The sequence below is a fragment of the Diuraphis noxia genome, unplaced genomic scaffold, assembly GCF_037042655.1.
Source record: "Diuraphis noxia isolate RWA-SAM2 unplaced genomic scaffold, SU_Dnox_SAM2 contig0001, whole genome shotgun sequence".
Taxonomy (NCBI): Eukaryota; Metazoa; Arthropoda; class Insecta; order Hemiptera; family Aphididae; genus Diuraphis; species Diuraphis noxia.
In genome coordinates, this window is record NW_028301711.1 from 43,100,179 (window position 1) to 43,114,246 (window position 14,068).

Sequence of the window (14,068 nt, forward strand, 5' to 3'; positions counted from 1 at the left end):
AATATATTTGTGAGTATATGACTTTTATATAGATATTATAACGTGACTTCATATATGTTATATTATTTGTTCTAGTTATTGGATATCTAAATGTGTTGTGCACTAATGTTGTTTAAAGGACTCTGTTGTCAGTCGCATCTTAGTCAATAAATGAAAATAAATGAAGAATTCATATGATTTTATAGTACTATATGTAAACATATTAAATGCTTTATAAAATACCTTAAAGTATCAAAGTGCTAGAAATAAGAATTTTATCATTAACTTCAAAACAAATGATATGCTGACGTAGGCACCTTCATGAACACATTTATATTTATTATATTTCCAACGGGTAATCTTAAATGTATTGGTGTTTAATAAAACGCGCGATTTTTCGGTACAGTCATCATATATGATATGATATAATAATATATATAATATATATATATAATAATAATATAAATATTCATGAAAAAAATATATACCACATATAATAATATATTATTTATATATTATAATATATAGTTAATCATCGAATGGGAAAAATTGATATGTTGTATAGCCTGCAACACAATTATTGTTGCCGTATATATATATATACATATATTTGCAATGGCTGAATCAACATTCTTAACGGCGATGACCGATAAATTTGGCACGGGTGAAATACTCAAAGATCGGTCGGCCGCGCGACGCGATGATTATATTATTATAAAAAGTATAAAATATTGCGATGTAAAAAAAAAAAAACCCGACGAAAATTTGCAATATTAGAACTCGTCTCTGCTGCTGCTGCCTTCCGTCGCGAAACCGCGCGAATAGAAAGCGACGACTTTGGCGTCGGCGAATAGTTTGCAACGGTGGTACGGCGCGGGTCGCGGGAATAGTAGTTTCTCAACCGCGCCGCCGCCTTCAGTTAAGAATGTTCCCCCTCACCTCAGTCATCTCTACCACCACCTCTCACTAACAACCAATCGTCTACTAGATAGTTATTATATACCTGTATATCGGCTCATGATATCGGCACCGTTGCCGTAACACAAACTCCCGATGCTCAGTAGAGCAATAGCAGTTTCACACGTACGCACGAAAACGACTGAATCTACGCATGTGCTACAGCCTCATTTCCTGTAGCGTCTCAAAAATCATAAGTTAAAACCATAACTGCCACGGCGACAGTGTCGGGTGTAATTGTGAACATAGGTGAATATAATTGAACCTAAGCAGTGTACGTGACTATTACGTTACTTCAATCCTACGACTTCAAGGAAGTTTCGCGGCGGAGACGTTCCGCCCACGAAGACGACAGAGACGACCGTCAACGTACGTATATACTGAATGATTTATAATTATTACTGATTGCGCATTTGATGTATGCTTATGTATGTAATATACGCACGAAAAAGCGATACGCAAAGATTTGGCAAATATTTGCAAAACCTATTTCATTAACAGCCAGCCTAAATGGCTATTTATATAAATATATAGTCTTATATTATTTAATGGCGACATGTACATATTATTATTATGTTCAGTATTTACGATACCTTCATATGGCTAGATATTATAATATATTTAGTGCCTACCAGTATACCTAATATAGTTATTATTATACGTTCTGAGGAGACTTGAACGCGCGCTCGTCACCCTCGTTAGGCTCAAGATTCGGGAAAGGGAAAATCATCAATATAACGAATAATATCACATTGTGTGTTTTTTTTTTTTAAATGATTTGTATGTAACAATCTCACAGTTTTACGTCAGCCACTATCGATTAAATATAACATGATTAAGTGTCGACGGACACGTCATCTTCTCGGTGACTGCAGTGGCCTCTCTCTTATTCTCCACCACCGCCGCCACCGAGCAATTTCCTTAAGCCCCAGCTGCACCCTGATTATACATCTCATCAACGCAGTTAACAAACTGCAACGCGTATCATGCGTGGGCTGTGTGCACTTCGTATAGTATATACATACACTCGCGTCACGCGGTCATGTGTGTTATTATAGGCACGCTGTATACACAGCTTCCGCACGTATAGGTACGCGCAAAATATGTCGCGGCGGCGTCTGCACACTCTCTCCTCGGCAGTCATCGCCGCCGCCTGAATAGTAAGCTACATGTACAGCGCTGCCATCGCTGTTGCGGAAAAGAGAGAGCAGCTCACAACGGCGGCGAAATCTATGTCACTAAACCGTCGCCGCCGCATTTCCCACACACACGCACGCGCAGCAGTTATATATCTGCACGTCGGCATAGACGAATAAAAGAAATTTGATGGCGGCGCGCCTTCAGTCCTCTTGCTCTTCCTCTTCTACCTCCACCACCACCACTTTATATTCTGAGCAACTCTGACTATAATAATATGACGTCGACTCGTATGCGAGTGATCCGTACATTTTATTATGTATTTTAAATTGGCTTTTCGCGAGCCCTCCTCGTGTGCAATATAATTATATAATATTATGTTCGTTGATTGTATTAATAATATTTAGAATTGTTTTTTTCCTCTGCAGTTTTCGTGGTGGCGTTTTTGTCTGTGTTTAACAATAATTATACGACAAACATCGCGCCCCCGCTATGATTCACAGTGGCGGCGGCGCCGACTGTTACACCGGTACGGCGGCAACCACGACGAATGCTGGCAATCCGACGACCATGATGTTGGTAAATATACAACAGCAACAACAAATACAACCACAACAGCAGCAGCAACAACAACAGCAGCAACAGCAAACGGCTGCAGATACCCCGGCGGACTTTTGGTGGTGGTCCACATCGACGGCCCAGCAACTCGCCGACAACGGTGGAGCGATAGCCGGACACCAACTCCAGCAAATATCGTCTTCATCTTCCCAACAGCAACAGCACCACCAAACAATGAACGGAGACGAGTTTGACGGTTTCGACTTGTCGTTGCTCATAAACGGCGCAAGCGACGGGTACTTCAGCGACACGTCTTCAGCTGACTGCCGAGTGCCAGGGGCCGCCATTTCTGCGACGGTTACCGTGCACACCAACACGTCCATGGACGGTGGCAGCGACGATGGCAACTGTTACTACCCGACATCCGTGACGTCGACCTCACTGCAACAACAATTGGACCTACAGCAACTTCTGTCCATATACGACGACATGTGTTTTTTCAGCGGTGGTACCGCTGAAGATGATGCAAAATCAATTTTCCATCAGCAACCTCCGGTGGCCCCGGCCGAGGTGTCTACAACGACCGCCGGTGTCAGTCAACCCAAAACCACCGTGCCGGTCATCCCAGCCAGCCAGCTCGTCAACACCACGACGACGATAACTGACACCACCACCAACGCCGCCACCACCGCCGCCGCAGACACCGCCAAGAACCACGTCGGCAAAACCACTCTGTTGAGATCGCTGTTGACAGCTACAGCACCACAGCCCGTGATACCGCTTTCAGCCACGCGCCCAGTCGACTCGCCACCAGCGGCCATAGTCGAATCCACCACTGAAGTGGCGACGCCGACGACGACGACAACGACAATGAAACAAGAGGCCTCCTCACAGAACAGCCACAACAAAAACAACAACAACAAACACCGACTGCTGATAGAAATGTTACGCAGTGGAAACGAGGACGACGACGTAGTCCCCACGGCCACGACAGTGCGGCCCGCGCGCCGCAGGCCACGTGCCGATGAGACTATCGGTTCCGATGACGAAAACGGGCCGCCGCAAGGCAGTCGCCGCCGACTAGATACCCCGCCGTCTCTGCAACTGGACGGTGGACAGGCGTCCAGACAAGACGTCACGGACGATGACGAGCTGCTGTTGTACGGTGGTCCTTATTATTCCAACGTGGCGTCGCCTTCGTGGCTGGACCGCATGGTGGCGGCGGCTGCCGCTGCGACAACGGGCGCCACCACTACCGATTTTTATCCATACACCACAGACACCACCGTAGACCAGCAGGTGCTGCAACAAGACATCTACCGTCGTCGACAACAACAACAACAGCAGCAGCAGCAACAGAACAGCGACAGTACAGTGGACATCGTTAACATCGTGGACGACTGTTGCAGCGTCAGCGATTATTGCAACAGCTACGGCATCGGTAGCAGTGGCGGCTTCGACCAGGGTTACTACTCCATTGCTTCGGCCGAAGTGGCGTACAGCCCACAAAATTCTGCTCCGGTGCCATCCATCACGCCACCGCCATCTTCGTGTGGAGACCCATCGACGACGAGCACGGTAAATTAACACCATATTACACCATAATTACACATTGTATTAGAACATTATAAATATTTTGAGTCTGGTGCAATGTGATTTTCACCACGTTGATTTTGTGATCACTTTCTGTCGTAATACATAGTGATATCTGCAGTATTTATAATATATTATGCTCTGTACGCAAATGAATTACTGAATAATACTCGAAAGTGACTTGAATTCCTGTCGTAACGAAATACATGCTGCTACTATACTGCAGTATACAGTGAAATTTTAATATTATTATACTAAGTCTAAACAAAATACCTACATGTAGTCATTCGTATTAAATAGAAATTGGTTAGGTAAATGGAATTTCATGAGTTTAGTTCTGACTGAAAAAACTTCGTTAAATTTATGTTCCTATTATACATGGAAGTTTAGTCGTATTATAGCCAACCTCCCACCACGTGCTGTGTGGTTATATATGCTACTTTAGTGAGACTCTCAAATTATCGTACTGAGGATCGTTACCCCACAATGGTCTTGTATTTGATTTTGATGTTCAGCTCATTCTAAGTTACTACATTATTTATTCGATCGGAGTGGTGGGGTGGGGACAGGGCGTAACGAACTCGCAGTTTTCGTTGTCAGCCAAGTACTTACGATAAAAGGAAAAAAATAGCTTGAATCTACGATTTCGAGTACTTCGACGATGTCATGACGTAACTCTAATCATAATAATAATATTATAATATCGTAGTCTCAGAGCGCAACAAGACAATTAGGTGCGGCGATTGCGAGCCGAGGAAACGCCCAGGCGCGGCCCACATTCCATCGCCGCGGCGCGCGGAACAGGTTTTCGCGTGCGCCCGTCGCTATAAAAAAAATTACAAAAACTATTCCGTACGCCCGAAGCAGCTTTAATATGATTTCTATTTTATTACGCATCGCCATCCATGTAGAATATAATAATAATATAACCCTCTCCTCGCCTACCCAGCACCCCCACCACTACACCTACCGATGAAATGCTATATTCTATTATATATTTTTAATATACACACCGCTGCGGTTGATGCTATGTTAAAATATTATTATTATTATTATACATAATCAGGTGCGTGTTGCGACGATGAGGTTACTATTATTACCATGATAATATAATATAGCAATTACAACAATACAATTATATTGTATACCTATATAATCTTCGCCTGGTCGGTTAACCAGCGCGCTAAACTCCACCAACGGCGCTCTAGGCCGTCTTGGCGTCTTGCGATTCATGACGGAGAGTGAGGGCATAATACAACGACGTCTTTACCCACTCCGTTTAGATTACCTCGAGATTAACATTAGAAAAAAAGCCTCGCAACCCTAGCCGCCCCGGACGATAAGTGCTTCGTGATATCCCGCCGTATTTTATATACAATACGTACTGCACGAGCAGACTGATTTAGAACGGCGGACATATACGACAGCGCTAGCGACGACAATGTACACATAATTTTGTGCATAATATTATAATTCTATATCATATCATATAATTATACGCTTCTGAAAATATATAAAAAGAAATATACATTTCTGTGTTCGTTTGTCCTATGTTTAACCACTGAGCCGTTTCCAATAAAAGTTACATCATCAATACGATTTCTCAGGACTCTAAAGGTGTTTAAAACTTATTTGTTTAACCCCTATGGCCTATATATAAGTTTTTAGAGGAATTCTCTATGAATCGAATATTTTTTTTTATTCAATCAAATGGTTACCATTGGATTATGATATATAACTAATGTAATAATATTAGTAAAAATATGAAGTAATATATTAAAGAAGTTTATATATATATATATATATTTTAACAAATACTTATGAACACAATAATGATTACAATGATTAAATTTATAATTTACTCACTTACTTTGGATATATGTTTTATGTTAAAGCATAGAGCCTGCAATCTATTAACGCTATGTCGTTAATGAATTTACGTAGGCTTTTAAAAGGACGCTACACAAATATTTGTTGTCTCCATCTTACAAGTGTACGTAACATAGCAAAGTTACACTTATCAGATCACGTTTAATTCCGTTAGCTTAAAAATAAGAGTAAATTGACTTATTGTGAAACTTGATAATAAGAACATTATCTGCAGTGTTTGTTGTGTGTGTGTGTGTTTTTTTTTTTTTTTTGATAACTTAGTTTTTGAGTCAGTTATGAGCATTTTTAATTTAAGCTTTTTTTATACACATAACTTGCTACAAAATTTAACTATAGTAAAAAACACAGATAATGTTCATAACATTAAGTTTCATAACAGGTCGATTCACTCTAATTTTTGAACTAACAGAGCTAAACCTGATCTGCTGAGCCTAAATTTGTTATGTTATGCACTTATAAGACGGAGACGACAAATGGTTGTGTAAGTGTCCTCTTAAGCATTCGTTGAATCTGTTTTAGCTATTTGTGATTACATTAAAACATATGTTTGAAATTAAGAACTGGAAATTCATATAAAATAAATCATTATTATTATGTTTATATTGTATAAAAATTTCAACTGAAGTAAAACGAAAAACTATAAAAAAGGTCGATTAGGTTTAACCCGGAAGAAGTCGAGTCTTAAGTAAAGCTAAACATTGGAAAAAAGTTTATATTATAGTCAATAAAACAACCAACATTGTTAATGAACTTGAAAATGATACTATTATTATAAATTATAATACGAAAATACGATACCTACTATTTTAATTTTTTGTTAATAAATGAACGTAATTGCACAAAGAATAAAATAATTGGTAACTTTGGTCAATCGAAAATAAAATTTGGATAAAACAGTTGAACTCAATATTTCTCACGCTTATGTTTTTATAGCTATTATTATAATACCAAACTGATATCGTATATTCGTATGTACTACTTTAGAAAGTATGTTCACATATTTCAACAATAACTAATAAGTGGTAATTTTGAGATTGCGCAATAATTGAAATAATACATTTGAAAATTTATTCAAAAAATATTGCAAATCCATACATAATCTTGGCAGTATGTATAAGGTTATTTAAATTTTTCTTAATATGTTTTCAAGATCAACATTTAAAGTGTCGTATGATTATAATTTATAGCTCATATGCGACATATGTACATATATTATTGTTTCACATTACAAAACATTAATATTGAAATTATAATTTTATTTGAATAAGTAAATAATAAATTCTACTCATTCCATTTCGAATATGTTAATACATAATTAAATGTGTGTATTATGATTTATGAAGATTTGTTCGATAAAATCTCTTTAGGAGGTAACAATGTTGTACATAGACCAATTTTTTTCAAATTTGTGTAGTCGATATGTATACATTATAATGTACCTACATAATATAATATTTCGATTTATATAAATCGAATCGAGATCTATAACTATAAAACAAACACAGTTTTTATTCAAAGTCCTTTCGATCGCTGGTCCATAAACTGTTGAATAAAATATTATGGTGATGCAGGAATAATAATAATATGTAAAAAATTATGTACGATTGTGGTCGACGATCTCTCCCCTCGCCCATTCCATCATATCTGACCGATGTATAGTTTGCCACGTGTGTCCGTTGCGTAATCACTGACGCGTCGTCTTATATACAATATACCTTACTGCTCGTCGGATAACCTTGTGCCGGGACACATAATATAATATATAGTACCTAATGATAATATAATATAATATATATATAGACCTGTTTCTATATTTACATATATATACAATACAATATTATACTCGTCGACCGCGCCCGCCGACGCACTTGGAATTTGATCGTTTCGAAAGGAGCGCGCGTGACGACGCTGCAGTGTCCGGTAGAAAGTAAAAAAACATGCACACCCCGCCGCTCTTCCGCAATGTCCAAACTCGCAACTCTAATATAATATACATAACCGAGCATCGTAAATATATATATATATATATATATATATATATATATATATATATATGATAATCACATAACATTATCATGTGCGTCAACGTTTTGTAGATTTTGTTTTTCGTTTCGACGAAAGTGAGGGGGAAGGGAGTGCGCGGTCATGTACCCGCGTAATATACTGCGGCATATTGAGTATAATAATAACTTTACACACAATATATAGAAGGTCCGTCGGAAAGCACACGTGTACAAAAAAATCTCAACACGGGTAGAACACATCAAATTAATATGCAGTTCCGACGCAGATAGAAACAGAAAATTGAAAATATGAAAATGTTTTAATTCTTAACTATTATTGCAATATCAGCTGCTGCATACATATATAATAATATTATACCCTATACTTGAAATGTTTTAAATTTTAAACTGCAGATGATAGGACAATAACGATTTTTAAAAGGTGCAGACATAGAATGCTATAAGCCTATAACAATATAATGTACAATGAAGACGTTTTTGTTTGTTTACGAATGATTATATATGATAAATAGGTATCAAACAACAGGTAGTTGGCATGCGCAAATAAGAAATTAATACCTCTATTCTAACACAGATCTGGAGCTATTGTGGCAATAACTTTTATTATTCATATATAGCTAATTACATATTTACATGAATAATAGATACGATTATGTTATTGTTCGTAACCATAAAAAAAATTGTTACAATAATACTCAATAACAAAAAACCTTAAAACTTTAAAATTAAAGTAGTTTTTCAATACCTTCCTTTAATGTTATGTGTAATAATGATGCCAAATTACAAAATTGAAAATCCATTTAAAAAAATTTAGTTTTCGGATATGATTCATTGGGAAGTTCACTGTAATGGTTATTTAGATCTGTAGTATTATAATGTCTTAATAAAGTTTTTTAATGCAGCATGTTTTATACTAGTTTAATTTATCACAAAAATGATGCTTCACTTAAGTAAACGACAGTAATCAAATTTCTTATTTAAGGATTAAATACAAAAATCCACGTTATGCCTAATATATAATATATTATATGATTATTGATTTTATATGAATTAACTATAAATTATTGAACGCCATTCAAAAATTATTTAGCAAATACAAATTTCAAATTTTTCTGTCGAAATGTACGTATAATCTTAAAAATATACTATTATTTTTTCTATGCTGTAACAAATAAAATACTTAACTTGAGAGCCTTGTTTATTTACGAACAAAAGCAGTGAGCAACTTACTCATTACATTATTATTTATAATTATCATTTAATACATAGGTATAGACGGCACCATTGGTATATTATAATTTATAATACCATTATAGTCCACATACTGTGCCTATGACTTTGCGTAAATAATAATATAAGCAATTGGTACGGTGCCGATTACATTGAGGAATAATTGAATAACTATGCATATATAATAATAGTAACTATAGTCTATATTGTAATAATTTCAAAGAATATAACGTCACACTATAGTGACTAGTTGTAAGCTGAGTATCAGTACGCAATAATATGCTAATCGTTGCGGGTTCCATCAGAAAAACACGAATCACCTCTACCCACACTACTACAAGTTATCTATAATAAGCGACGCCCGACGGTGGTAATAAAATATAATATCAATCATAAATTCAAAATTGTAACAACGGATTTCATCAATGTATTTGTTCACATTGCTATTGAATTCGACATGGAAAAATAATTAAACTCCATTGTTAGTTTTTTACGGAAATTTGACACACACAGATGATTCGTTGTAAAATTATTTTAGTAGGTATAATAAAATGTTTATACATTGATTATTTGATAAATGTCGTTGTAATTTCATAATAAAAGTTGTTTTTGTTCTCGTTAACGCCCTTTTACAATGAATTAGCATTGAATAATGACTCATAAAAACATTTTTCAGATGAATGTCTCTATAATATAGTATATTCTTTGTTCATACAAAATGTGTTAATAATAATAATAGGTTATTTTTTCTAAGTTATTGAATATTTTCATTTTTACTCTTCTAAAAAAAAAAAACATAAGCAGACCCATAAGATATATCTATATGACTGAGAATCAAAACTTGTTTTGGTTTATTCCTGCAAGCCCAAAAACAGTTTCGATTTTTTTTGAGTTTCGAATATGAAAACAGTTTCGTTTTTCCACGTTTCGAATTCGTAAACAGTTTCAATTTTTTTTCAGACTAACCGGTTTTTTAAATAGGTTCTAAACCTGTTTTGAACTATTAAAGTCTAGCATGAGTTTTATTTTTATCAAATCCAAAATACACACACCTAGTCTCCCTCCTACCACTCGTACTCCTACCGTGCCTATATCCGTATATTATACCAGTCTATTTCGTAAATAATATATTTCATAGTGACGGCCCGGCAAACCCACTGAAGTTAATTAATCAAGACGTATAATTATTATAGTGAAACGTTTTTAACCTTTTTTTAACGTATTTTTTCATTTTCGTTAACTTTCAGAGCGACGACGGTGATAACATGGTCCAACAAGTGTCGACCTGGAAAACTACCGAAGCAACGACATCTGACGACTATTACGACAGGCTTCTGATGACGGTTATGATGGAGGCGGCGGCTGCGGTGGCTTCAGTTTCATCGCCGGCCAGCGATAGCAATTGCTCCGGTACAACTGACAATGTCGGCAGCAACTTCATCAGTAGCAGCAGCAGCAACAGCAACAGCAACAGCACTTGTAGCACTACTTTCAAAAGCGATATCAGTGATGAAAGTGGCGACGTGAACGGCGACGGTGACGGCAACAACAACATGTGCTTCAAAATCGAAGTGGACGACGACGAGTACTGTGGCGACGCGGCCACTACGACGGCCGCCGATTACGACGATGACGACGACGAAATCGAATCGGACGTATCCGAAACGAAGTTTCAATCGAGCCAGCTCCTTGTCAAGGCCTCCGCGACATGCTGTTCGACAACGGCGGCTGTGGTTGAGCCGGAAAACAAGACATTATCGGCCGCTACGACGGCCGTAACCGCTTCCGGTTCCCCGTCGTCGTCACAACACATCCATTTGTGGCAGTTCCTCAAGGAACTGTTAACCGCGTCATCAGCAGCCGCGGAACTGCAGACGACCACCGCGGACGTCGAAGCGGTTAACTGTAGCGCGTCACCATCGTCGCCGTCTGCGTCGTCGACGACGCTCTCAAACACCGCAGGGAACAAGCCACAGCAGCCGCAGCAGATGATTCGGTGGCTGGACCGGAAGCAGGGTGTTTTCAAAATCGAAGACAGCCAGGCCGTGGCCCGTCTCTGGGGCCGCCGCAAGAATCGGCCTGCCATGAACTACGACAAACTATCCCGAAGCCTACGACAATACTACAAAAAAGGCATTATGCGCAAGACGGAACGTTCACAACGGCTCGTCTACCAGTTTTGTCATCCGTATAACGCTTGACGAAACTAAAACTTAATATAATAAAAATAATACGTAAATGTATAATTATAATCAGGTCTGTGTATCAATTTGAGTGACGTATTGGCGTATCTAAAATCTCATGTTCTTATGATTTCATATTTTCATTATACACACTTTTCACTCTTAAAGTATTGGTTTCGACTTATCAGGGAATTATACCACCATTTTAAGGTCACTCTTAATATTGTAACACAGCCCTGATTCTAATGTAATAAATTAAACTATTTGTAAGCATGGTGGTGGTAATTTTTTAGTTTTAATTTTATTCTTAAAGAAAATAATGGGTGTCTCTGAGCATGTTCGTGTGAGGAGGCCATAACCCATTGGTAAGCTAATACTTGTTAAGTTAAAGTAGTGCTTGTACTTCGGCCAAACTATTGTAATCATAATTCGGTGGAGGTAAAGTACTCATAAATACAATAACATATACGCCGTCTCGTGGTCGTCGCCGATGGACGAGCGGGCGGTGGACGCAAAGCCGCTTATAGGTGCGAGCAATGAACGCGAAAGGTAATTTTCGCGAGCTCAACCGTCACATCCTTTTTTAGGGTGGCGGGTTTTTTTAAGGGGAGGGGGGAAGATTGTGAAAGGTTATCGAAAATCCGGTCAGGTGACGATTTTGTTTTGTATAATCATTAAATTACATACAACTAAATTTCCCGTACGGTTTTCGACGGTACCTATAGTTGTCGTGCACTAGCAGAAGAGGTGGGAGAATAATGAGGCGCTTTTGGCGCGATTTTTTTTTTAATATTTTAAAACTACCCAACCGATGAAGCCCGCAGAGGGCATAGTTGGATTTGGGTGGTTGTTATCGGTCCCATATATCCATGATATATTGTCTATTACGTACGTTCTGTGAACATGTTTTTTTTTAATATTGTAACTATAAAAATACATTTTTAATTATACATAATTATTATTATGTGAATTATAATACATTTATATTATAGAATTAATTATACTTAATTTAGTGTGGGGGGGATAGTGATTCCGTTGTCCGTGCGGACTGTATTAATCCGCAGGCGTAATAAACGCCAATTGGTGCAGGTGAACGATGATTTGTGTATATTTTTTTTTATTAGTTTTTTGAAGTATTGGCAATGTGGCCATTAACATTTTGTGGGAGGTTTACGGCAAGTTTTGAGCTACACTTGTGTATGTATGACGAGAAATTATCGCTAAAAATCCGCGTGGTCACCCATCTGGGAACTAGCGACGATGGACGATGTTTGAACGAAATACACATTAGTGATGAATAAGTAGGTACTGCCAATTACTTCGCCACACCAGACCCGACAATTAACATTATAATATATAGGCACCTATTAAATTATATTTGAAATCAACAAAAGTATAAAAACTACAAACATATTAAATGATTGCTCAATGATGTGCTAATATGTTTTTTTAAAAAAACCTTCCCCTGGGTTTAATTGTTGAGAATGTTGAGATAGTGTGCGTTATATTTTACTTTTACTCTATGCTAATATAATATATATAAATATATAGTGTATGCATAATAGCGCACTTCGATAATATTATGATATTAATATATACTTTATATATTTTTATTTTATTGTAAAAGTTTGATTTAATTTATAACTAAAAAATATGTTTTTAATAGTATTATTGGTCGTTCTAATTTAAGTTTTGAAGAATTTATAATTTTAGGTATTATTATTAAATATATTAAATAGTTTTTATGAAACATTACAAATGAATAATTATGTAGGTATACTCGACGATGTATTGCATTATATTATAATCATTGTACATTATAATTGATAATAATAAATATACACGTCGAAGTTATATATATATAAATAAATATAATATTATAGCATAATAGAATGTGTATATACATAATATACATTTATTTGTAGTTCAAACTGTACTACTCATAATATTATATATATATACATAATATGTATGTTAACGTTACCCTTTATTGAAATATAATTAGCTAGTAATATTAATGTTATTAATAATAACAATATAATAACTTATTATATTGTTACTTATCAATTTTTCCATTTGTACATATAATATCACATACATGATAAATGTATACTTACAAAATATAATATTATGATGAAATATTGTCATAAACGCGGTTACGGGTTATTACTTATTAGATATTTTTGTACTTATTATTGCATATTGTGATAGTATCATATTAATATAATATACTGTTCTATGACGATTATGTAATTAATAATGATTTGTAGATAAGTGGTATGATTAAGTTAATAATGAAGTTCGTTCATTTTTATGTTATTTTCAAATTTCAAATATATTTAAATAAGGTTTTTAATAAAATTTTAAAAATATATTTTAAGATTGATTATAATCATTATATAACTGTATATATTATAATGTATACGTATATTATATTATTATTGTTTTTATATTTTGTTTTTATAAATGCATCAGACATTAAACACTTTTATAAAAAAAATTGTATTCTTTTAATAG

General features: G+C 36.2%; 1 protein-coding gene across 1 annotated transcript; it reads left to right on the forward strand.

Moving 5' to 3' along the window:
- The first annotated feature begins 1,020 nt into the window (after positions 1 to 1,020).
- On the forward strand, positions 1,021 to 13,852 carry LOC107163127 (uncharacterized). Its single transcript, XM_015510378.2, has 3 exons — positions 1,021 to 1,305; positions 2,502 to 4,209; positions 10,616 to 13,852. The coding sequence occupies exons 2-3, from the start codon at positions 2,566 to 2,568 to the stop codon at positions 11,567 to 11,569; spliced, it is 2,598 nt and encodes an 865-aa protein (XP_015365864.2). The 5' UTR covers positions 1,021 to 1,305; positions 2,502 to 2,565; the 3' UTR covers positions 11,570 to 13,852.
- The last annotated feature ends 216 nt before the right edge of the window (positions 13,853 to 14,068 follow it).